This window comes from Macaca thibetana, chromosome 1, assembly GCF_024542745.1.
Source record: "Macaca thibetana thibetana isolate TM-01 chromosome 1, ASM2454274v1, whole genome shotgun sequence".
NCBI lineage: Eukaryota > Metazoa > Chordata > Mammalia > Primates > Cercopithecidae > Macaca > Macaca thibetana.
The window spans coordinates 114,063,803-114,086,855 of NC_065578.1; the positions used below are offsets into that span (position 1 = coordinate 114,063,803).

A 23,053-nucleotide genomic window follows, 5' to 3' on the forward strand; every position below is an offset into this window, starting at 1 on the left:
TCATCTGATCAATTAAGATTGATGATGGTATCTTCTCAGTATGACTTGACTCCTCCACCTCATCCTCTTAGTCTATCCATATTAGCTAGCCATCTTTCACGTTAACTCTCACATCACTGCCTCTGGTCAACAGCATCCCCACTTTTCAAAAGTCTACCACTTCCACCACCTCCAAAGATCTAAACCAATCACACTTCCTTGTTTTAAATACCACAAAGATTCCTACATAGAAGAATGCTCAAACTTTACCTTCCGGCCAATTCGACTAAACTTTTGGCCATTTCCCCAAAACATGTCATGATATTTCTTCTATCCATAATGCTCTTTTTTCTCATCTCTCTAGTGACTATATCCCTCCCTTAAAACTTACCTCAAAGCACTATTTTTTGAAAAACCTTCACTGATCTCTAGAACAAGTCCTTGAAATGCCTGACAATGTTTTAATTATCATCTTCCTATTTCTGAGATTCTACATCATAGCTGTAATACAATATTCACAGACCTCAAATCATTAGTTGATGAACTGAAAGTTCATGAAAACTATTCAGATTTCCAAGTTAGGTTTTAAATCCACTTCAAATTTCTTAATGGAGGAAAACAAAACACACGCAAAACACTTAGGTGAGAAAATTTTTTTAAAAAAGAACTTACTGTTTATTGTTATCAATTACAAAGTTTATTTTATCTCCAGTTTCCAGCTGAACATTCCCTTCGACATCTTCAGGGGTGTAAGTCAGATAAAACACTTCCTGTGAATTAATAAATCCTTATCACTATTTTGGCAGGATGCATATTCACTGTATACTGTGATTTACTTACTTAAAAACCTCTTATACTGGCATTTTAAGCCAAATTTCTTAAAATTAAATGCTTTATGACAAGTAAGTTACTTTATTCATGTAAACACACACTTCCCCTCCATGGTGCTGATGACTTCTGCGAGTCCACAGCTGAGCAGCAATCCAACTTCAAAAAGCTTACACACGTGGAAGCATTTGCCCAGAGACTATAGTTACATTTCAAAAAAACCAATTTTATATAAGGCATTCCAAACAAAAAAAGCTGGTGTTAGTGCTTAAAAGAAACCAGAAAAAGATCCCCCCCACAACCCCCAAAAAAGTGATTAAAAGGAACATTTTACCTTAATGTTCTAACTAAGGTCATACTTGGGCAAACTGACACTTGGAAGTCCTATGGAATTTTTCTTTTTAAATTTTTTGATTATGCTGCATTTGAAGCCTCTTAAAAACCAAATTTAAAACTGATTTTAACAATTGCAGCTTACGTTTTCTATTTTGAATTTTAAAGTACGCTTATAGATCACATGGTGGATCAGGCAAAGGTTTAAGAAAAATACACAAGTTTACCCCATTACGTTCGTAGCATACACTCCCTGTTGGACTCTGACCCGGGGCAGCTGGAGATTTACTCTCTAAGTTGTGAGGAACAGCGCACACAACCTACCAGTCAAAAAAAAAAAAATTTCCATTGCTAATCATTTCAGGAGCAGCACTGTGCAATATAAACTGAATTTTAATATCCTCTATACTATACACAGGGATGCATTTTAATATGATCCACAAGAGGATGTCATGCTGCCAAGTTTCAAACTTACAGTATGTAAATTGACTGTAAGCATTGACTCAGGGTTATATGTAAAAACCCAACTGAGTCTTGACCATATTTTTATTTCAGGTCAAGAAATGCCAGTGCTTTTGATTAATTTTAAAATAGTAATCTTTATATACTATAGCTCTCTTTCGTGCAAACTGAGGAGATGGGGAGAATCTTCCTTTTCTAATGTGAAAGATATGCAAATGCAGGGCCCTAAAAAAACAGAAAGCATCAAAGTCACTAACTTGTCCATTCATTCGTTCTTCAGGGAGGATTTCTTGTTTTATCTTCACCAGTTTAACAGCAATGGGTTTCCCAGTCCGCCGGTCCGATGATACTTCAAATTCAACATCATCTAAAATAAAGAATGTGTTATATTTGTTGAACTAATTTTTGCGAAACAATATATTGATTCCAAACTAAACATAGCATTTGAATCGCCTTAGACCAGTGGTTTTCAAAGCGTGGTCCCTGGACCAGCATTAACACCACCTGGGAGCTTAAAAGAAATGCAAATTCTTGGACCTCACTCTAGTCTTAGCCAAAGACAAACTCTGGGGATCAAGTATGGCAATCTGTTTGAACATGCCTTCCACGTAATTCTGATACACACAAAATGTTTCAGAACCACCATCTTAGGCTAAGATAGCCATGTCTTAATCTTAGTTTTTATGGAAGTTACACATACTAAAAATGAGATCACTTAATCATAACCTTTGGCAAGTTTTTTTTTTTTTAAACTCCTCTGTACCTCAGTTTTCTCATATGTAAAAGGAGAATAATTCTTAACAAACAGGACTGCCATGAGGATTAACCAAAACAATGCTCCTATAGCATGCATCTTGTCAGCTATTACACTCTTTTCTCAAACATGTTCTTAAAAAACGCACAGAGGCCTCATAATTTCAGTCCTTTAGTAAGCCAAACACTTTAACACATAAAAATGATTTTTTTTTTTTGAGACAGTCTCCCTGTCACCCAAGCTGGAGTGCAGTGGCACAATATAGGCTCACTGCAACCTCTACCTCCTGGACTCAAGCGATCCTCCCACCTCAGTCTACTTAGTAGCTGGGACTACAGTCACAAGCCATCTTCCCCAGCTAATTTTTGTATTTTTTGTAGAGATAGGGTTTTGCCATGTTGCCCAGGCTGCAAGCTGGTCTTGAATTCCTGCGCTCAAGCAATCCGCTTGCCCTGGCTTTCTAAATTGCTGGGAATACAGGCATGAGCCACCATGCCAGACCTGTGAAATAATTTGTATAGTGTCAGCCAAAATGAATTTCCATATAATCTAAGAGGTGACATTCTAAGAATTACTTTTTTCAGGTACTACCCCAAATAGTACCTGATAGAATAATCATAAGTAACACTATAACATTATAAAAGTTCAATATTCCTACTGGCTTAAAATCTTACAGGTAAACAGTCATCATTAGGGGGAACAAAGAAATCTTCCAAGCATTTATTGTAAATATAAACAAATATATCTTTTAAGGATTCTGCTGGTTTATACAGATATTCTTCAGTAAACAATACAACTGAAAGTCCAAAATGTTTTTATTTACATAAAACATTTTTTTGAAAAACACTCATGAACAAGTTGATATGCAAGACAAATTTTGTGATTACATTTTTACAAAGGAGAACTGACAAATTACCTCCTACTTTTAAGTCTTGCAGGTTGCCATTATACTGTGAACAGTGGAAGAAAAGTCTAGCTTGACGTTCTGAACACTGAATAAATCCGTAAGAGGTTAACAGTTTTTCAATAACCCCAGTTTCACGCAGTGCTGCTGAAGTACCATTAGGGTACCCATTATGTCCATTGTTGTGGAGAAGGTTTGGATCAAAGCTCATCTGTTTTAAAAACAAAAAGAATATATACGTATCTGCACATTATCTCCATAGCATATTATGTCTGGTTAATAAGTCACTAAATCTTCCATATAAAAAGGCAAAAAAAAAAGTAAAATGAAAGGAAGATTATGGACTTTTATTAATGCAGCATTAATTTAGCTAATAAAACATTTCAGAGGAAACAATTTAAGTTATTATATTGGGGAACTGCCCCAAATTATGGTAGAATTTCCACTTACCAGACAAAAATAGAATTTCTGGGGTTTACTATTAACATATGACAACAACATCAGTAAATGCTGCCTTTACATAAACTGAAAATTACTAAAACAAATTCAGAACAAGGGTAATTAACATTAAGAGACAGTGACCACTAACTACCAAAGACTCTTAAGAGATTTGGTAACACTATTTTGAAACTTCAGCTGATACCTTAATACAATTTAGTAAGTCATGCATTTGGAAGGCATATTTCAAGTTAGTAAAGATTAACACAATAAAATAAACTTTCTATGCAATACTTAAACTAGAAAATCTCAGAGTAATTCATGCTTAGGTCCTTTAATGAAAGACTATCCAAAATAGTGTATTAGAAAACTTCTGAGACAACAAAACTACAAGACAGCAAAAGCATTTCCATTTTAAAAATGCTGAATCATTTCACAGGTACATTTAAAGACATCTTTACCTGAAAGAAACCCTTCACTTTTCACATACTGATGAAATCTGTAACTATCATTTCTTTCCCATTCTTTTTTTTTTTGAGACGGAGTCTCGCTCTGTAGCCCAGGCTGGAGTGCAGTGGCCGGATCTCAGCTCACTGCAAGCTCCGCCTCCCGGGTTCACGCCATTCTCCGGCCTCAGCCTCCCGAGTAGCTGGGACTACAGGCGCTGCCACCTCGCCCGGCTATTTTTTGTATTTCTTAGTAGAGACGGGGTTTCACCGTGTTAGCCAGGATGGTCTCGATCTCCTGACCTCGTGATCCGCCCATCTCGGCCTCCCAAAGTGCTGGGATTACAGGCTTGAGCCACCGCGCCCGGCCTCTTTCCCATTCTTTAGTGAAACAGGAGCTATTTAAAAGCAATATAACGTAATCTGCCTAGGTCATAAAATACTATCACATTGGATGTTCCATTTTCCTTTCTTTGAGTAAAACAACAAAAACTGTAAGTGAAGCACAAAATAGGACGAAATCCTTAGCAAAGCCTAGGTCTATAATTTACCATAGTAATGACATTTCCAAATCATTACAATTATGTTTTAGACCCTTTCATTGAAAATCTCATTTATAATCAGTATTTCCATTTAAGTGGGATATTGGACATTATTAATAAAAAGGATACATTTTCATTAGGAAAACAGAGTAACAAATTCTAGAAAGATAAACAAAAGTAGGAGTCAACGATATGTGTGGTCAAATCAGGTAAATTAAAGCCACCACACCTGTAGGTGGTTACGTTCTAATTCTTCTACAATAGCCACTGTTCTGTGTTTAACATATATTAACTCATTTAACTTTTACAAAAGTATTGTATTAGCCTCATTTTACCAATGAGAAAACAGACAAGAGAAGTTAAATGACTTGCCAAAGTCAAATAGAAGATTCAAACCAAGAAAGTCTGGCTCTAAACCAGGGCTTCTCAAATGAGAAGTTAAAATACAAAATCAGACTCAGTGCGTATAGGGATTTGAGATTTTCCATCTTAATTAAGATCCAAGGTGTTAATAATGCTTCTGATTCTTGGACATACTTTGAGCAAGGCCCTAATCTACTGGGTTATCTTTCAAGACTGAAGTTAAAAAAAATGATTCGGGAAGTTAGAAGGTGAGTCTGCAGGATATTTCAACCAGAATGAGTGGCAATCCTAGGTCATGCTCTTAACACAAAGCAAGGTAAGCTGAGAATGACTGCTTTCCTGACTTACAGATCTCTGATAAGTTGGGGTCCTCTTTTGTTTTTTAGTCCCAGATGAGGTAGAAGATGAAGATAAGGGTAAAGAAAGTGAAGGAGGGGCTGCAGGAGAGGGATGAGGATCTGACGACACAGTAAAAACGTTCTCCATCTCAAACAGCTGTTATAACATAGCATAATGTTGATAACTATGATCAATAACAATTTTGTGCACATTTCACAGTCAACCTTTATATATTTTTAGCTCGGGTTTAGCAAAATATAATTAATCAGATTTCTATCGACATAGGAAATATATAGAATTAACATTACTATAAAAGGTGAAATGTATTTTTTTTTTAAGCCATTAAAACATACGACGATATCAACAATTCTGAAAATGCCACAAGGACTCTTGATGGTTGTTGGAGTGAGACTATTCAGTCCAATTTCTTTTCAATGCCAATCAACTTTAAATAGAACCTATCATTTTTAGTCACTAGTCTCCCTAAAGTACAGTACACACAGATAATCCAATGGGGTGTAGAATAATTGGGACTATTTTTCTGCCCAGAGATAAAAATGAGCTTTTATAAATATTTACTATGTATTTATAGTCTAGGTTTCACCGAGTTGGTATGTCAGATGGTATCATGTATTACTCAGGTATTCTGAGGGAAGAGTGGAGAACTCCATAAGAGGCCGACAGTGAAGTCCTCACTCATTTGCTCTTGCTATATTCCAGTATGGCCGATAAGGAAATACACAAATTTAGTTATCTAGTGTAACTACACTACCTTCGCAAATAGACAGATGAGGCCGGGTACAGTGGCTCACACCTGTAATCACAGCACAGGGAGGCTGAGGTGAGCAGATCACTTGAGGTCAGGAGTTTGGGACCAGCATGGCCAACATGGTAAAAGACTGTCTCTACTAAAAATACAAAATTTAGCCAGACATGGTGGCATGGGTCTGCAGCCCCAGCTACTCAGGAGGTGGAGACATGAGAATTGCTTGAACCCAGGAGGTGGAGGTTGCAGTGAGCCGAAATTGTGCTACTGCACTCCAGTCTGGGCAATACAGCAAGACTCCAACCCAGAAAAACAAAAAAAGCCCAAATAGACAAATGGTTGAAAGATTCCCGCAGAAGAACTTCAGATGGAAGATAAGGCAAGCACATGTAAAGGGCATGGGAATTGACATTTCTATTCCTAGTACTAGTTCTTCAACCTCCACATTAAGAAACCATCTAATGAGATATGACAAGTATGCCAAAAAGTTAAGATCAAGACTATGATATGGATTTATATTAGTTGCAATACAATGCACTAAATGTTGATCCCCTTGATACTAATTCATGGTATTATAAAGCTTTATAAAATTAAACACTCAAAAACCAGCAATCCAGAACATAGTATTTCTAGCAAGAACAGAACATTTCTGCACAAGTAAACTTTTTATATAATATCCCTCACTCCACATTTTTCCTATTTATTTGTACCACTATGTTTTACAATGCAGACACAAAATTGTAATCACACAATTTATAAATATATACACTTATTGACAATACATGTTTTTAATTGACAAGCAGTATAAAATTACCTTGAGAACCATTATTCTAGATCACTGAGGGACTTTCAAGCTGTGCTTCTTTCATGTTTGTTTATTTAATTATTTACTTTTGAAGACACAGTCTTGCTCTGTCACCCAGGCTGAATTAATTAATTAATTTTTGAGATGGAGCCTCGTCCTGTCACCCAGCCTGGAGTGCAGTGGTGCGATCTTGGCTCACTGCAACCTCTACCTCCTGGGTTCAAGTGATCCCCCTGCCTCAGCCTCCCAAGTAGCTGGGACTACAGGCATGCGCCACCAAACCCAGCCAATTTTTGTATTTTTAGTAGAGACGGGTTTTCACCATGTTGGCCAGGTTGTTCTCAAACTCCTGACCTCAAGAGATCCGTCCCCCGTCACCGGCGCCCCGGGCCTCCCAAAGTGATGGGATTACAGGCGTGAGCCATTGCACCTGGCCTCATGTTTGGACTATAGTTCTGATTACCATTAAACAAGAACACAATGATATTATCTGAAATATATATGCCTGAAAGCTGCAAAAAATCCATTCTCAAGTCTCCAATCCTGCCACACATCTCTGCAGGTAGGAGATAGAAATACTCTTTTTCTCACCCAAAGGGAGACTGAACCAGAATCAGAAAGCATCAAAGCTAATTTTCTTTTAAGACTCTAAATTGCTCCCCAACAAGACTGCTGGAATCTGGGCTCTACTGTTCGGGTCTCGTCTCATCCTTACGTGCATAACAAAATAGCTGAAAAAGCTGTCCCCTTCTCCCAGAATCTTTGCTGACTAGAGCTCTCTTTCCCTAGCCTTTATCCATTTGGAGGATGCCTTTATTTTATTTTTCCAACAGGAAATGCACCACTCAAACAACTTTATATAAGACATGTGACACGTTAATACTTTTCAAAGAATTCCTAATAATTTGGCTAAACTATATTTTTATGGCATTGCAAATATTTCTTCATCAGCACCACCAAAAAACAAGCAAAATGGAAGTTATCACAAAAACAACACATAAAAGTAGAACACAAATGGAAGTAATTTAACAGATCCTTGTTTATAAAAAATTAAAGACACTAACAAAGCTGGTGGTAGGAAGGACCCAATAGGTAAATGTTACTTGGCTTCTTTTTCAAACAGGGGAAAACAAAATCCACAATTTAGTTGCTTGCCTAACAGCATATAAAAATGTATGCAAATGAACCAAGTTTAATGTCTTAAAAAATATTTAAAAACCAGCCAGGCTCAGTGGTTCATGTTTGTAATCCTAGCACTTTGAGAGGCTGAGGTAGCAGATTGCCTGAGCCCAGGAATTTGAGACCAGCCTGGGAACATGGCAAAACGCTGTCTCTACAAAAAATACAAGAATTAGCCAAAATTAGCCGGAGGCCTATAGTCCCAGCTACTCAGGAGGCTGGGGTGGGAGGATCACCCGAGCCCGGTAGGTCAAGTCATGATCCTGACACTGCACTCCAGCCTGGGTGACAGAAGTAAGACTCCGTCTCAAAACAAAAACGACGACAATAAAACAAACAAAAACCCCAAAACACACAACACACACACACGCACACCCCGGATGTGTATATTTGTAAAATCTTTGCAAGGGAGGAACTTTCTAGATTTGAAATCAATTAAAAAAAAAATCACAAGGGACTGATATCTGATTATAGAAAAAGCACAAGCTTTCATACTCAAACCTAGGGGGAAAAGTGTATATACACCAGAGTAGTATTGAAGATTCTAGGCAAATCAGTATAATTAAATTACCAGAATATAAGCTTCTTGAGGGGCATAACTTTCTATTAAAAGCTAAATCCCTAGATTTTAGATAAACAGTGCCTGGCACAGAGCAGGTGCTATGTTGAATTACTGATTAAGTGAGTAAATAAATCATCCTTGAATATCAATCATTAAACTTTAAACACAAAAGCTCAAAACATTAAACATAAAAAACCTTTGAATTTTTGCAATAAAAAAATTCAGATAAAGCAAATTAATACTTTCATATACCAAATTAGCAAAGATGTAAGATTTTAAAATAATGAAAAAGTGAGCTAAGAACAACACATACACTTTTATGGTAGTAAATTGGTACAACATTTAGAAATGCAATTTAGCAACACGTATCAAAACGTGGAGATACTTTTCTTAACAACTGCATTGCAGAAAAGCTCTCCTGGGGAAATCTGAAATGTGAAAAAAGCTTTATGCACAAGTATTCTAACAAACATATTTTTGTAGCAAATTCCTGGAAATAATCTAAAGTCTAACACTTTATGGTTCAAGACGTCATTGCAACTTATGTAATGCTATGTGCTCATTGGAAAGAATATGTGGAAAATGCTTATTCTGTAATAGGAAATGAAACATCAGATATTTATACAGTATGATTTCAAATGTATTTAAAGACCAGAAAATCTACTTTAATGTTCACAGATGAGAAAACACTTAGCCATCTTAAGGGCACACTGCTAAAAATGGCAAATGTGGGAACAGAATCCAGTTCTGACTCCATTCTTAACCACTGCCTTATTCATTCAACCACAATTGAGTTCGTACAATGCATCAGCACTATTTTAGGTTCTACTCATATAGTAGGTAACACAACAAACAAATATCTCCAGCCTCATAAAGTTTAGACCTTCTACCCTTTTCTGCATATTTACTTTTAAAACTGAAGAAGTCATTAACAAAGTTAGTCCTCCTTTAATAAAAGCAAAACTGGAACAAATCTCAGGTCAAATTTAAACTTCATTTCTAACCCAAGAAATAAACTGAAGTTCCCTGAAGAACATAAAAGTCAAAAGACTGGCTTTCAGCCCTGAGTCTCAAGTACTTCTAACATCTCTGGGATTTTGTCCTCAAAAGTAAAGTGGGAGCACCTAACTGGTTTCCAAGTTCCTTTGGGGAGAGGGGGTGGAAATCTATGCTTTGTAATTTATTACAAGATCTAAGTTGTTTTTCCCCACTAATCTGGTCTGCTTGGCTTCTACTGATTGTCAAACAATTACTTTAGAAAAGGTAGCCTATTTCACCATAAGATCTTTAGAAAACCACCCTGTATTCTCAAACATACCTCCCCTTGACTTCCACTGTTTCTTTCAATTTTCTTAACACAACCATTTTTCATACTAATTGCGGTCTCTGGATAGGTTCTAAGTAATTATTCATTAAAGCGCATTTCACGACTATTCTTAACGTACCCGACCAATATAAGGTACTGAGTGATTACACCCCTTGATTCTGTAGACTGAAGTTTTATAACTTTGTAAAACTAAAAAATATCCCCATCATTTCTTCACAAATCACATTAGCAAAATCAGGTTTTCTTTCAGTTCCTCTGTAATGGATCATTTGTTCCTAAATAAAAAACTATAACCTAATGCTTTTAAAATGCCTTCTGTTGGTTAATCTAGTATTTCAATTTGGTGACTAATTTTAAATTATCAGACTCTGTGTAGTGTATCTTTTAATCATTCATTCTCCTATCTTAATACCTGTCTCACACAGTTGTTGAGATAGTTAAATGAGTTGCTTCATGTAAAAAGCCTAAAATAAGTGCTTACGTAGCACACAGGTACTCACATAACTACTTATTAGGTCTCCGAAAAAAGCAGGGCAAGGATAGCATCTGGCAGCATACACCTGGAGACTTCTCTAAAATCAGTCTCTTACTAACCTCTTTTAATTGTTATCCATCCAACATTTCTCCATACTGACCATTATGCTATCATGAGCTACTCTGTCAAGTTTTTTATTCACTGGCTCTGGGGTTTTTGCTAGAGATGAAAAGTAAGCTCAACAGTTCCCACATCTGACTGAAAAATCAGGACACTGACAGTTTCTGTCATAGGTCTCTATTTGACTACTATCACACACCTAGTAACTAGCACCTTAGCAACTGCCAAGTAATCCTGTTACTTTCTCACTCATCTGGGGCTTCGGTTTTCTCTGCTTTGCTATGTTTCAAGTATGAAAATTATTGCATTCAGCAGAAAAAAACTAGGAGCATGACAGGAATTTTCTAGTTTTGCTTTCCTCTTGTCTGTCACCTTTAGACTACCTGGATCAAATCATTCACCAAACAATTCAGGTCTATTTTCACATGTCAAACAAATGTTTCACAGTCCTTGTTCTTTCTTGCCATTTTATGGCTAATTCTACCCTTCCATATGTGTTTGTTCCTAATTATGTATTATTTTTACTGACTTTACAAAACCCCCCTTTAAAATCTGGGGGTTCCATTGCATTACCAAATCTGTTTCCTTAGGTGTGTGTCCCCTTTCACTGAACTATTTCACAACTGTACAACCATGGCCATGTTTTACTGCTAAAAATCTTCATCCCAATTGTGGTTTCTTTGTAACTATGTAAACATGTAATTTTTAGACAGCTATGGATACATTTATATATTAAAATGTTCATGTAGTAAACTAATATTCGGAATACAAAGATTACGCTAAACAAAAAGCATTTCTTTAAATCTATTTCTATAAATCATGTCAATGAAATGAAAGCCTTAATATCTAATCTTGCCAGGCACAGTGGCTCACAAGGTCAGGAGTTCGAGACCAGCCTGGCCAACATGGTGAAACCCCGTCTCTACTAAAAACACAAAAAATCAGCCAGGTGTGGTGATGCACGCCTGTAATCCAGCCTGGGCAACAGAGCAAGACTCATCTCAAAAAAAAAAAAAAAAAAAAAAAAAAAAAAAAAATCTAATCTTTTATCCTTCAGAACATAAAACTGTGGTTTCAATTTGTGTTAATCTTCCTTAGCTAATCCAACAGAATCCATAACAACTAGTCTAAAACTCTAAAATTATTCTTTAAAAATCAGCTAAGGTAAGAAGAAACAAACAGAAAAACTAAATGGTACAGTTACCTTAAAATTAAATAACTGTCTGTTTATGAGACATAGATAATATTACTAGTTTTTAGTTAAGGAATATTCTAGTGCACAGTAAGGTCATCAACACTATTACATAATCCTTCAATAAATTGGAAATAAAGTCCTAAGTGCTTCTTGAAATAGCAGTGAAGCTTTTGTAACTGCACAACTTACTTTCATTCTTCATTTTATTTGACCTCTGTAGCATTTAAAAAAATGTTTACCATTGACTTCTTGAAATTATCTTTGGTGCTTCTTCCTGACTTCTACTTCTTTGCTCTCTTCATTGGTGCTTCTTCCTTTATTACCTATAATCTGATGACTTCTTTCTGAATTCCTTTATGTCTACTAACTTTAGAAAATCTGGAAACTAAAGATTAAAGAGGAAAATTGCTCTTCATAAGCCAACCTTCAAAGTTAACCACTGTTTAATATTCTGTACTAGCGTATTTCCTTCAACTTCAGATTGCTAACGACCTCAATAGATTTCCACTATATATTTTAATATCAGTAAGTTACTATGCTAACTTCCCTATTCCTATGAACAATGGTTTCTAGCTTGGACAACTGGATTTGATAAAGTCATTCCCTCTACATTTACCTTCAGAATCAACTGGTCTCCAAGTCCTCACTTCTATCATCAGAACATTCAGCATCTACCTTTTTCTCTACCTAAACCTTAGCTTTTATCTTCCTTATACTCGATCCACTGCTTTTGGCAGATTTTCCCATCCTCAGCCTTTCCCTCAAAAGTGTCACCATTTGTCTTTTAAAGGTACACTTCTGAATATTACTTTAAAATGTTAAGCAATAAAGCTATCTTACTTTTGGGGGAAAAACCCATTAAGCCCTTGCTTACAGACATCTGATGGCTCTCCTAGAGAATAAAGACAAATGTATTGGGCCAAGCCTCCAGCAAACTTCCCTTTCGTAACTCTCCCCACAAAATTGTATTCTCTACTTTGTTCATAATGAACAACTTAATATATACCATGTGCTTTCAGGTCTCCCTGAATCTGCTAATTCTGTTGTCTCTATACCTCTACCAATGTCTCTTCTCCCTCTTAACAAGGTACTACTCACCTTCAAATATCCTTTCTCTGTAGGCTTTCTTTACCCTCCTCCTTACCTTCAAGGGAACAGCTTCAGTTATATTCTTAATATTTTATGAATATCTTTTAGCCTATATTAAACTGTGATCCTGTGTAACAAATCGTCCTGTATTGCAGGTCCACTAATATCTTATTCACTCATTATATTTCAGCACTAGCAATGCCTAACAATACAGTAGGCATGTCAACCATTCTTTCACAAATATGCACTGTAAATGTAGGTATGGACATAAACCAAGGTTCTTCCCTCAAGAAGCTAACATTGAAGAGAGAAAAACAGATGTCAGTAACAAATATCACCAAAGTTTCACAGACCCTCGTGGAAAGACTGCAATGCATTCTTATTTGAAATCCTAACTTCTAAATAGTACAGACAGAGCTTCTCTAAGAGACCAGTAAGTCGAGAGATCAGCATGTATTAATATAATCTGGTGTGAAAAATCTGTTTTGACCATAAACACTGTCCTTATCTAACAAGAGATAGTGTTGATATTTCATACTAGTTGAGAATAGAAAAACTGTCTTCTGAATACCTTTAGAAAAGAACAAATAAAGATTTTATATTTGACCAAATAATCAGGAAATCCAGAATTATGGAACTGATTCTTAATAGGAAATTACAAACCTACCTCGCAGTGATAATCGAATATTGCACTTTCAGTAGTATTTGCTGATTCTTCTTTTCAGCACACGTTTCAAAGGATGAAAGTTGCTAGTATTAAAAAAAAGAGCGAGAGAAAATGATCTACCAAGCTAATAAAGAATACAACTGCTGCTGTACCGGGCAATCTCACAGTACAGCACTGAAGAAAACAAAGACTACTAGCAGCGTTGGGAAGTGCTCTTTCAAAGCTGTTGAGTAGGCACAAACTTCTTGTTTCAGATCAAGTGTTGTGTCTTCAACTTAAGTGTACTCTTCTTTGGTCTTGTTAGTTGTTACGAGGTTTGTTCCTTGCCTGATCTGAACTTGAAGCAGCAGTTTCAGGTGGTAAAGTCTGTTCTGTTACACTTCATACTAGAGGTAAAAAATGAAGACATTAAGTATAACATATATAAAATAATCAGGGACAGTGGGTGAGAAGAGGGACGAACTCATTTCGTTAACTTAGAATCATAGGTCATGCAAGTAATACAGAAAACCTGGAAGCATGCTCATTTGATGTTATTTGGAGCAATCTCTCAAGTACTAACAACTACCTCCTTTGGTATCTCATACCCAAGACCTCAAATTATTCCATAGTCTTTATTGACCTCTTCCCCCAAATAAGCTCAGTTACATGGCATAATATTTAATTTAGTGCAAGTATTTTATAATGATCTAGCTCTGTGGAAAACATAAAAGAAGTCCCTGCCATGAAGGCATAGACAATCTTGCTGAGAACACAAGATTTATACATGAAAAAAAACAGAGTATAGGACAAAAACGCCAAAAATTATTTTGCTCAATTAGCATCTAGATATCTATTATGTCACAGACTATCTAGAAATATTACTTATTGTTTATCCAGAACTGCATGTGCATCAAAGCAACATGGCAAGTATAGAGAAAGCTTTTAAATAAGTGGAATTTGAACTGAATCTGGAAAATCAGGCAAATAGCTGAGTGTTCTAGGCATGAAATAGCACGTAAGTCAAGCTAGAATATGCCACTAAATTCTAAGTTTCTTGAGAGAAGCAACCACGCATTCTATGATTTTCTAAGCCCGGCATCAATGAAGTCTTCTGCATGAATGCCCGTGGCAACAGTGTGGCTTGTTGTTTCAGAGGAAAATCAACAGGCTAGCCTGGAGAACAGAGAACTGGGCTGAAGTGAAATAGGATATGTAGTGTGACAGGTGTAGTGAAGCCAGATTATGAAGCATTTCAACTTGATGTAACAGGAAACAGTGCCTTAGTTTTTGATGAAAGTGGTATTAAGTCTTGAAATCCTATAGGAGATGACTTAGTGAGCAAATAGAAATCTCATTTGCACTGCTGCAGTAAATAGATGAGAAATGTCTATAGAAGAGAAATAAAATGTATTTGTCAGTAAAAATTACATTTCTGCTTTATATTAGCTATAAAATAAACAACTATTTTGCACTGAATCCAAAGTTAACCAAATGGCGTTAACGAAAATTATTTCTACAGGGAGAAGAAAAAGGTGGACATGCTGAGAAATGGATAATATATTTGAAAACATCAGAAGAATGATTATCAGGTGAGAGATCAGAGCTGATGAAACAGCTCAGACCAGAAGAGCGTAATCTCAATCACTGGTACTAGTAAATACCATGAACAAGTTATTTAATCTCTCTAGGTTTCACTTTCCTCACGTGCAAAATAAAAACTCAATAATAGCTGATCTGGCCATTTTCTATTATCTAACATCCCATGACTTTATATTGTTCCTTCAAACATCAAATGTTACATACACTTGTCTGATCTTTCAACTTTATATCATCCTATTACCCAGACTAGATATATGTCTGAGGGTAATGGTGCTCAAATACTTGGGAAGCTTTAAAAAAAAAAACCAAAAAAAACCCAAAAAAAAAACCTATGCCCAGCCCCCACTCAGAGGAATATAACTGGTCTGAGGTAGGGCCACTTTAACTATCTTGATTCTTCCCCTCTCAATCGCCGTACCCAATGTTGCAAGTTGTGTTAGTATTTCCCTCACGATATCGTTTGTATCCATCTCTTGTCCTACTAAATGACGTATTTTAGCTCAGGTGTCTAATATATCCGCCAAATTCCAGTGTACACACTTTCCATTTTCTGTCACATACCACCACCAGACTATCAAAAAACTTGAATTTTGGCCAGGTGAGCTGGCTCATGCCTGTAATCCCAGCACTTTGGGAGGCCTTGGCAGGAGGATTGCTTGAGCCCAGGAGCTCAAGACCAGCCCGAGCAACGTGGAGAAACCCCATCTCTACTAAATATACAAAAAATTAGCCAGGCATGGTGGTATACGCCTGGAGTCTCAGCTACTGAGGACTGGGAAGTCAAGGCTGCAGAGACCAGGACAGCGACACAGCACTCCAGCCTGGGTAACAGATCAGAACCTTGTCTCAAAAAACAAAACAAAAACCCTCCAATTTCACTTCTCATCTCCCCTATCAAACATCTTCAGTTATTTTTCCACCACTCTAGATGGGAAGTTTTTAATCCTGGCTATCCACCGCCCCCAGCAACCTTAAACAAACAAACAAAAATAAACAAAATCAAAGCCTGAGTCCCATACAAAGATTCTAAATTTAACTACACTAGGTTAGGTGCCAGGCATTGTTATCTCCCCCCACCCCCCAACCACAAATCTGCCCCAAGTGTTTCTGACTTCCAACCAAAATTAAGAACTACTATTCCAGGTGTCTCCATTCTACCTCCCATTCGTACTCTCTACTGTGTTCCAGTTCTCCCAGAAGTCCATTACCTTGCCTAATCCTTAAACACAACTCTTGGGAAATTCTTGAATTCTAGCCACCTTTGTTTATATGGGTCTTCCCACAAAAAAATACTGTTGTGATCTTCAAGGTGACAAAAAGCCTTTCTTGACCATTCTAGCAGACTCATTAATTCCTACTAAAGAATGGGGCAGTAACATCCACTGCCTGCATCAAGCAATTTGCAGCAAGTGGTACCAAGCAATTTCTGTACTTTGTTTACTTCATGTTTTTATGTATCTTGTTCCTCCAATTCTATTTCAAATTTCTGAGAGGTAAACTCAAATTTCTTTATCACAGTCTCCTTTAGCACCTAATACAGTGCTGCCATAAACAACCAAAGGAAAAAGGTAGTTAATCCTTAATAAGCAAAAGGACACCACAATTCAAGTGTAAACAGTTATACCACCTTTAATTGTATGAAGTTTTAATTATCCAATCAAGAAATAATCTCTTCTTTAAAAAATACGGACTGTGTATATTGGTTTTATCTTAATACTTTAGGTCTATTAATGAACCCAAAGAACTCAAGACGGAGAAAGGAAGTTATCTTGAAAAACTTGAACTGGATTAACCCAGTCTAGGTTGTTGTATTACATTAAGAACCGTCAATTCCAAGATACAGTAACACAAAAAGAGATTTCTGGAACCGAAACTCTGGAGTATTGCAGGGCCATTCTTAGGCACTAATGAGGTCTATTAGGAGCTACTAAAGCTCAAACGAACCCACCAACAGTCATGAATAATTTACTGGCCGAATTAACATCTTCACAGCTTCTGCAGTTAAATAAATGTTTTTCAATTAAATTAACACTTACTGAAGAACTTCAAGGTATTGCTCAGGCATTTTAATATAAATGGCTATCCACTCATGCCCAGATTAACATTAATTGGTGCTACTAACCAACTCTTTTGCCTTAACCCTAGGAACGTAAGTGCATCTCCTCCATCCACCTAAAAGCTTGAAACTTAAGTCACACAGAACACTGGGTATTGGGCTGGGGCGGTGGCTCTCGCTTGTAATCCCCAGCACTGTGGCAGGACGAGGTGGGAGGATTGCTTGAGACCAGCCTGGGCAACATGGTGAGACGCTGTCTCTACAAACAATTTTAGAAACAAAAAATAAATTCACTGGGTGTGGTGGCACGCACCTGTAGTCCCAGCTACTCGAGAGGCTGAGGCAAGAAGATCGCTTAAGTCCAGGAGTTTGAGGCTGCAGTGAGCTGATTGTGCCACTGCACTCTTCCCTGGGCGACAGTGAGACGCTGACTCAAAAAAATCACCCCCACAAACCCACCATAGGATACCAATAAAAACACTAGTGAACAATTTAAATGTGTATCTGAGAATCTCCCTGAGTGCTAAGTAATCAACTCCTTTTCCCTTTGCTCAGCATGGAAATAGTAGTATTACTTAATCACTGCAATTTCCACTTCTCGGGTTCAAGCGATTCTCCTGCCTCAGCCTCCCGAGTAGCTGGAATTACAGGCGTGTACCACCACGCCTGGCTGGCTAATTTTTGTATTTTTAGCAGAGAGGGTTTCACCACGTTGGCCAGGCTGGTCTCGAACTGACCTCAAGTGACCCACCCGCCTGAGACTCCCAAAGTGCTGGGATTACAGGTGTGAGTCACCCCACCTGGCCACCACCTGTTTTATTTCATGTCTTCCTCAGTTGGCTGTTTTACCTCAAAGGCCTAGCATAAACCATGACATAGTAGGCACTAAATCAAGAGGTTAAACTAACACATTTATGTGGTAAGTAATCCATCTAAAATGTATCACACTACCTAGTTTATTATTTTGACAAATTATTTTGAAAGTATGGGCAGCACTGACTTTGGGAAAAGTTAATAAAAGGCTAAGCCAGTCTACAAAAGTCTGCTCACCTAACCCACTTCCTTCAGGCAGTGTCTTCTTTTAGGCGGGAAAAACAAAGACCCAAATAGGTAGCATAGGACTGAAAAGTTTCTCTATTGCCTGACATTTCATTGAGCACCACAGTTTATAACTGAAGTGCTTAATAGGTCTTAATTCATTTTCACTTTAGGATCTAAGGTAAATGATAAAGTCTAGATAATTAACCAACCTAAGTCACCTGTTGAGTAAAAAAATAAACTCAAACCGACTCAGCTATCTTTTTGTATCTGTTTAGTAGTAACAACTGTACTGGATTAATTATCTAAACAGATACCGAGATATTTAAAACTATCTATCACTTAACTGCTTATACACACACCCAGAAGTCTAATACTTTTAAGCAGGACAAATGGTAGTGTGGGAAGATGCTGAAGAAACACTCTAGACACATCAGAAAACAACACAGACCAGCAGTGTCCAACAGAAATACAGTGCAAACCACATGTGTAATTTTAATTCTAGTAACCATATTACAGTCAAACAGAAGGAATTTTAATTAAATATCTTAGTTAACCAATTATATCCAAAATGTTATTCTCTACAGAATCAATGTAAAAAATTGACACTTTTACATTCCTTGAAATCCAATGTTATTATACAATCACAGCACATTTCAATTCAAACTAGCCACACTTCAAGTGCACAACAGCCACACGTGGCTGGCAGCTACCATGTTCCACAGAGTAGGTATAAACTGAGCAGGGGTCTAAAAAAGCACTATTGTGCCAATTAGCAACAGGAAGTAAATGTAAGGGTCTTGAGCAAAGATTTTCACTAATAAAAGTAGGCAGTATCTAGCACAGAAGCTTGTTGTTACTAAATTGGAGAAACAGAAATGCAAATAACTGGTTATGTACTGATTGTAGCTGCAAATCAACGGATAGCTTACATGTGCAACATATGGCAACTGATAATTTTCAATCACACAGTTTTACCTCAGCATAAAAGGACATTAAAATATTTAAAAGTTTTGTGTTCTTTTTAACTAGGTACCCACACATGCAAGTGGAAAACATTCTAATATCAAAACAAAGGAATTTTTAAAATCCTGACTGGGCAGAAGGGTTTAACAGCAAGTCACTCTCACCCATAGTAGTTTCACCACTTAAGACAGTCTAGCTATTAAAGCTTACAAAATAGATCTCAAAGTGCTTCCTCTTCTGTTTTCTGCAAAGACAAAGCTAAGAAGAAAGCACATCAATTCTTTGTGTTTAACAAGATCAAGATATTTATCTCATTTTGCAATACAGTCCTGAAATGCAATTCCTCAAAAATCTGTCCAAGAGAACATCGGTCCAAAATTTCCATGTTTTAACTACCTTGTCGAAAGTATGGCTCTCACAACAGTTTCAATAGACTTAGTGCCATTGAACTCTACAATAAAAAACATTGGAACACTAAATGTTATGTATATACTCCAGCATAATTTGATATTTTAGCATTTTGTTTGTATAAAACAAAAATCGATGGCCCTACACGATGTGTCTTCGCGGGGGGGGGGGGGGAGGGAAAAATAAGGGTAGGGGATAAAGCCGGACTGCACATCAGCTTTCACACTTTCAATTTTGATTTGCTAGGACTTCACCAGATTTTCACCCACACTCGCTAAAGGTCATACTTAAGTCAGAACTTACTCACAAAAAAAGAAAACCTATCTTCTGTGCCTCAAATACTTTAGTTTTCAACTCAGCTGCTATAAATACTCATCTCGATGGTAAACATCCAGAACAGCTGCAAAACCAAACTATTAGCTTCTCTTTTATTTTAGTCCCAGGGCTAAAACGAAACAAAAAGAAAGCCGAATATTTATCCAGGTTTTATGACTCAGGTATATGCCTATTCAAGTATATAAACCCCCTCCTTACCCACACCAAGGATATACATTATTGGATATCAATACCAAAACAAAATCAAGGTATGTATTACAGTGCCCCTCAATGTAGTATCAAGAATGTTTGCCTTTACTCAAAATGAAAATTACTCAGCATTTTAGAAAAGTGTAGCTTGTATTTGTGGGTTACAATCTGAAACCTACATTTTAAAAAAGTAGGTTAGTAGCAGTGGCTGAGAACTGCCAGCTCATACCAGCCTGATGAAAATTTAAGCCTCTCAAAAAGATTTAACTACCACAGTGCCTTTGAGCATTCTCCCTCTCCGCCCTGCCTCCCAACTGTTTAAAGAGCGCCACATTCTTTTACTCATTTAAGGTGCAAAACACGAAAATTAACTTGCCTAACAACGTTCAGATTTTCTTTGCAGATTGAAGCCTGTTTCAGGGAGCGTTCTCTGCTTCACCTGTGAGTTAAACAAGACGGCCGCCATCTGGGTGTTTCTAAGGGAAAACCTTAAAGCAAAAGAACCTTGGCACTAAGATTTCGTATTGATAAAACATCATGGTAAAAATTTGAAGCTGTCTCCCACGGGGGAACTTCAAAAAATTCTACATACAATGACGAAGCCAGGCAGTTCATTGCACAATGTGGGCCAGGCGCTGGCACCATCAGAGCTAGAGGAGGTGGAAGGGAGGACACTACTGAGCTTTCAAAAAGGCGCACGCCCTTTCCTCAAGATAGAGGGGTGGGAGCCACGTGCCTAAAAGATTAGGGACTGGTTCCCTTTCCCAAGAAGCCGAAGGGGAGACAATGCGGGGAAGGTTGGGTGCTGAGACCCTGCTCTAGGTGACTGGAGTAACGATGTCAATTCCGCCACGCTGCTGTACCAGATGTGGCTGGGGAAAGCTGTCTTTAAGCACTACCCCTAAATATCTAGATGGAGCGGGGTCTCAGTCTATACACAAAGAAGGCGCCACTGCCGCACTGCGCTCTGGTACTGGTAGTCAGATTCCCAAGCAGGTAATGGCCAGCAAACTATAGGGTCCAGAGTCAAAGCAGGCCCCTCTTCTCGGTCTCAGGCTCTTCCAACCTCACACAAAGGACCGCGCCACCACCCCCTCGCCCCGCCCGCCGGGACATGTAGTTCCCATTTCCCCAGCCAAGCGGCAGATGGGGAAGCCGCCAGACTACAGCTCCCAGCAGCCTCCGCGCCCGAGCCCCGCACCCTATGCCTCCATCTTGGCTGCGGTCGGAGCCTCCATTTTCGCTCCCTCCCCCCACTTTAGTCACCACCACCACTACCAAAACGCGCAGCCGGCTGGCCTCGACTCCTGGTTTCAGCTCTGCGACCTGACGTGAGGCCCAGGCAGTTGAACGGGAGACGTATGAAAAAGCTCAGGGCAGGGAATTGGGGTGCATTCTTCCCCACCTAGAGCTCTACGAGTGCCCACCTTGACTCAGAAAGCTTTCCCCTTAGCCTTGGTCTTATTCTCAGCCCTTCCCCTGGGTTTTTGCTACCCCCAGTTGGACCCTGAGGTCGTACTCACCCCAACAGCTCAGCGCCCCCTCTCCAGCGCCGCCATAAGCAGCACGGCCCGGTACGTAGGAATAAATCTCGCTTCTCTCGCGAGAGTTGCGCGCTCCGAGCTCGTGCACGAGAAGGGGCGGAGTGAAGCGTACTCTCAATACGCTTGCGCAGCAGGGCTGAGTGACGCCAAGCAGTTTGCTGCACTTAACCACAACCAACATGGTGGCTGCATTCCCTTACATTCCTTCTTGGGTGTGCTGCGGGAAGCAATCTGGGTGTTTACTGACTCCTCCTGGACACTACGGGTGGCGGGTAGCTTTAGGCGTCTCTAGTCTTTGAGCGTTTGAATACGTTTTAGCCCACAATAATGGGGTAAACCTTGAAGGCGAACAATTCTGAGGGCATATCCAGGAGTCATAAAAAATGATTTATCTTTTCGCAGCAAAAAATCCAGAAGGGCCTCACACTCGTTTCTTCTCATAGTGCAAGCATTCTTTCTTACATCTACTGCATTAGACGAATTTCATTAGTATAGAGTCAGTTTTTTAGCAAGGTAATTTGGAAATCTAAATGAGACCTTTGTTTTCCACAAACAACATTGCAACAGATGCACAAGAGTGAGCAAGGCTGCATAATCACTAAACAAAATGAAACAAATTCAGTCAACTGACCTTTCAAGTTACCAAAGATATTCCTGTTGTGTCAGGTAATCAAAGAGGGTGAATCAGTAATTAAAAGGTTGAAATAAGAGCAAAGAGATGATTCATCCAATGGGGGAAGAGGGAAGGAGGAAAATGGGTAATTATGACCACAGGAAGTTCAATGGATTATCCCCTGTCAGACAGTACAGCATGCTCCTCTGGTGAGAGGAATGCTTTTCCCAGATTCAGTGCTTCTATTTTCACAGATTCACTGGCTCTCTCACTTGACAGTATTGGATAAATAATGAGCAGCCAGTCTCCTGAGTACTCTCCTACCCACTTTTTGCTTACAACACATTTATTTGACATGTTGTATGTGTAATCACTGGGAAGTGTACAGTTGTAAAGAAAATCGGATATAGTCTTGTCCTCAAGGAACTTTTAGTCTAGCATCATTAATGATCACAAAAATAAATCCAAACGTACACACTGGAATAAGTGCAATGAAGGAAAGATAACCTTCAATTCAAACCTCTTGAATTCTAAGAGGAGGCTGTGTCCCATTTCTGTTTAAAAATTTCTCTCCACCTTTGTTGCTGGTGTCCGGTCCCATGTATAACACCTCAAAAGTGCCCCTTTGCTCTCTCTGATGCCTTCCCACGCTTTCCTAAGCACAAATATTTGCTTCATTTTCAATGCTTTCATAGCTCACTCTATTGTAATTATTAGTTTTTACTAGGTAGTAATACTCCAGCACAGAG

The 23,053-nt window shown here is 38.2% G+C and overlaps 1 protein-coding gene across 7 annotated transcripts in view; it reads right to left on the reverse strand.

Annotated features, from left to right (window-relative positions):
- CSDE1 (cold shock domain containing E1) overlaps nucleotides 1-23,053 on the reverse strand; it is a 172,430-nt gene that overhangs the window by 18,913 nt on the left and 130,464 nt on the right. Inside the window, exons 1-7 of one of the 7 annotated variants that reach the window (XM_050748114.1) lie at nucleotides 21,671-21,774; nucleotides 13,574-13,959; nucleotides 5,398-5,544; nucleotides 3,273-3,471; nucleotides 1,860-1,969; nucleotides 1,368-1,460; nucleotides 652-749 (exon numbers count right to left, since the gene is read on the reverse strand). In XM_050748114.1, the coding sequence (XP_050604071.1) occupies nucleotides 652-749; nucleotides 1,368-1,460; nucleotides 1,860-1,969; nucleotides 3,273-3,471; nucleotides 5,398-5,535 (638 nt within the window). In that variant the 5' untranslated portion in view covers nucleotides 5,536-5,544; nucleotides 13,574-13,959; nucleotides 21,671-21,774. Of the gene's footprint in view, nucleotides 1-651; nucleotides 750-1,367; nucleotides 1,461-1,859; nucleotides 1,970-3,272; nucleotides 3,472-5,397; nucleotides 5,545-13,573; nucleotides 13,960-20,523; nucleotides 20,587-21,670; nucleotides 21,775-23,053 lie in introns of those variants that run through there. The other 6 variants (XM_050748149.1, XM_050748123.1, XM_050748142.1 and 3 more) reach the window with 6 other exon arrangements.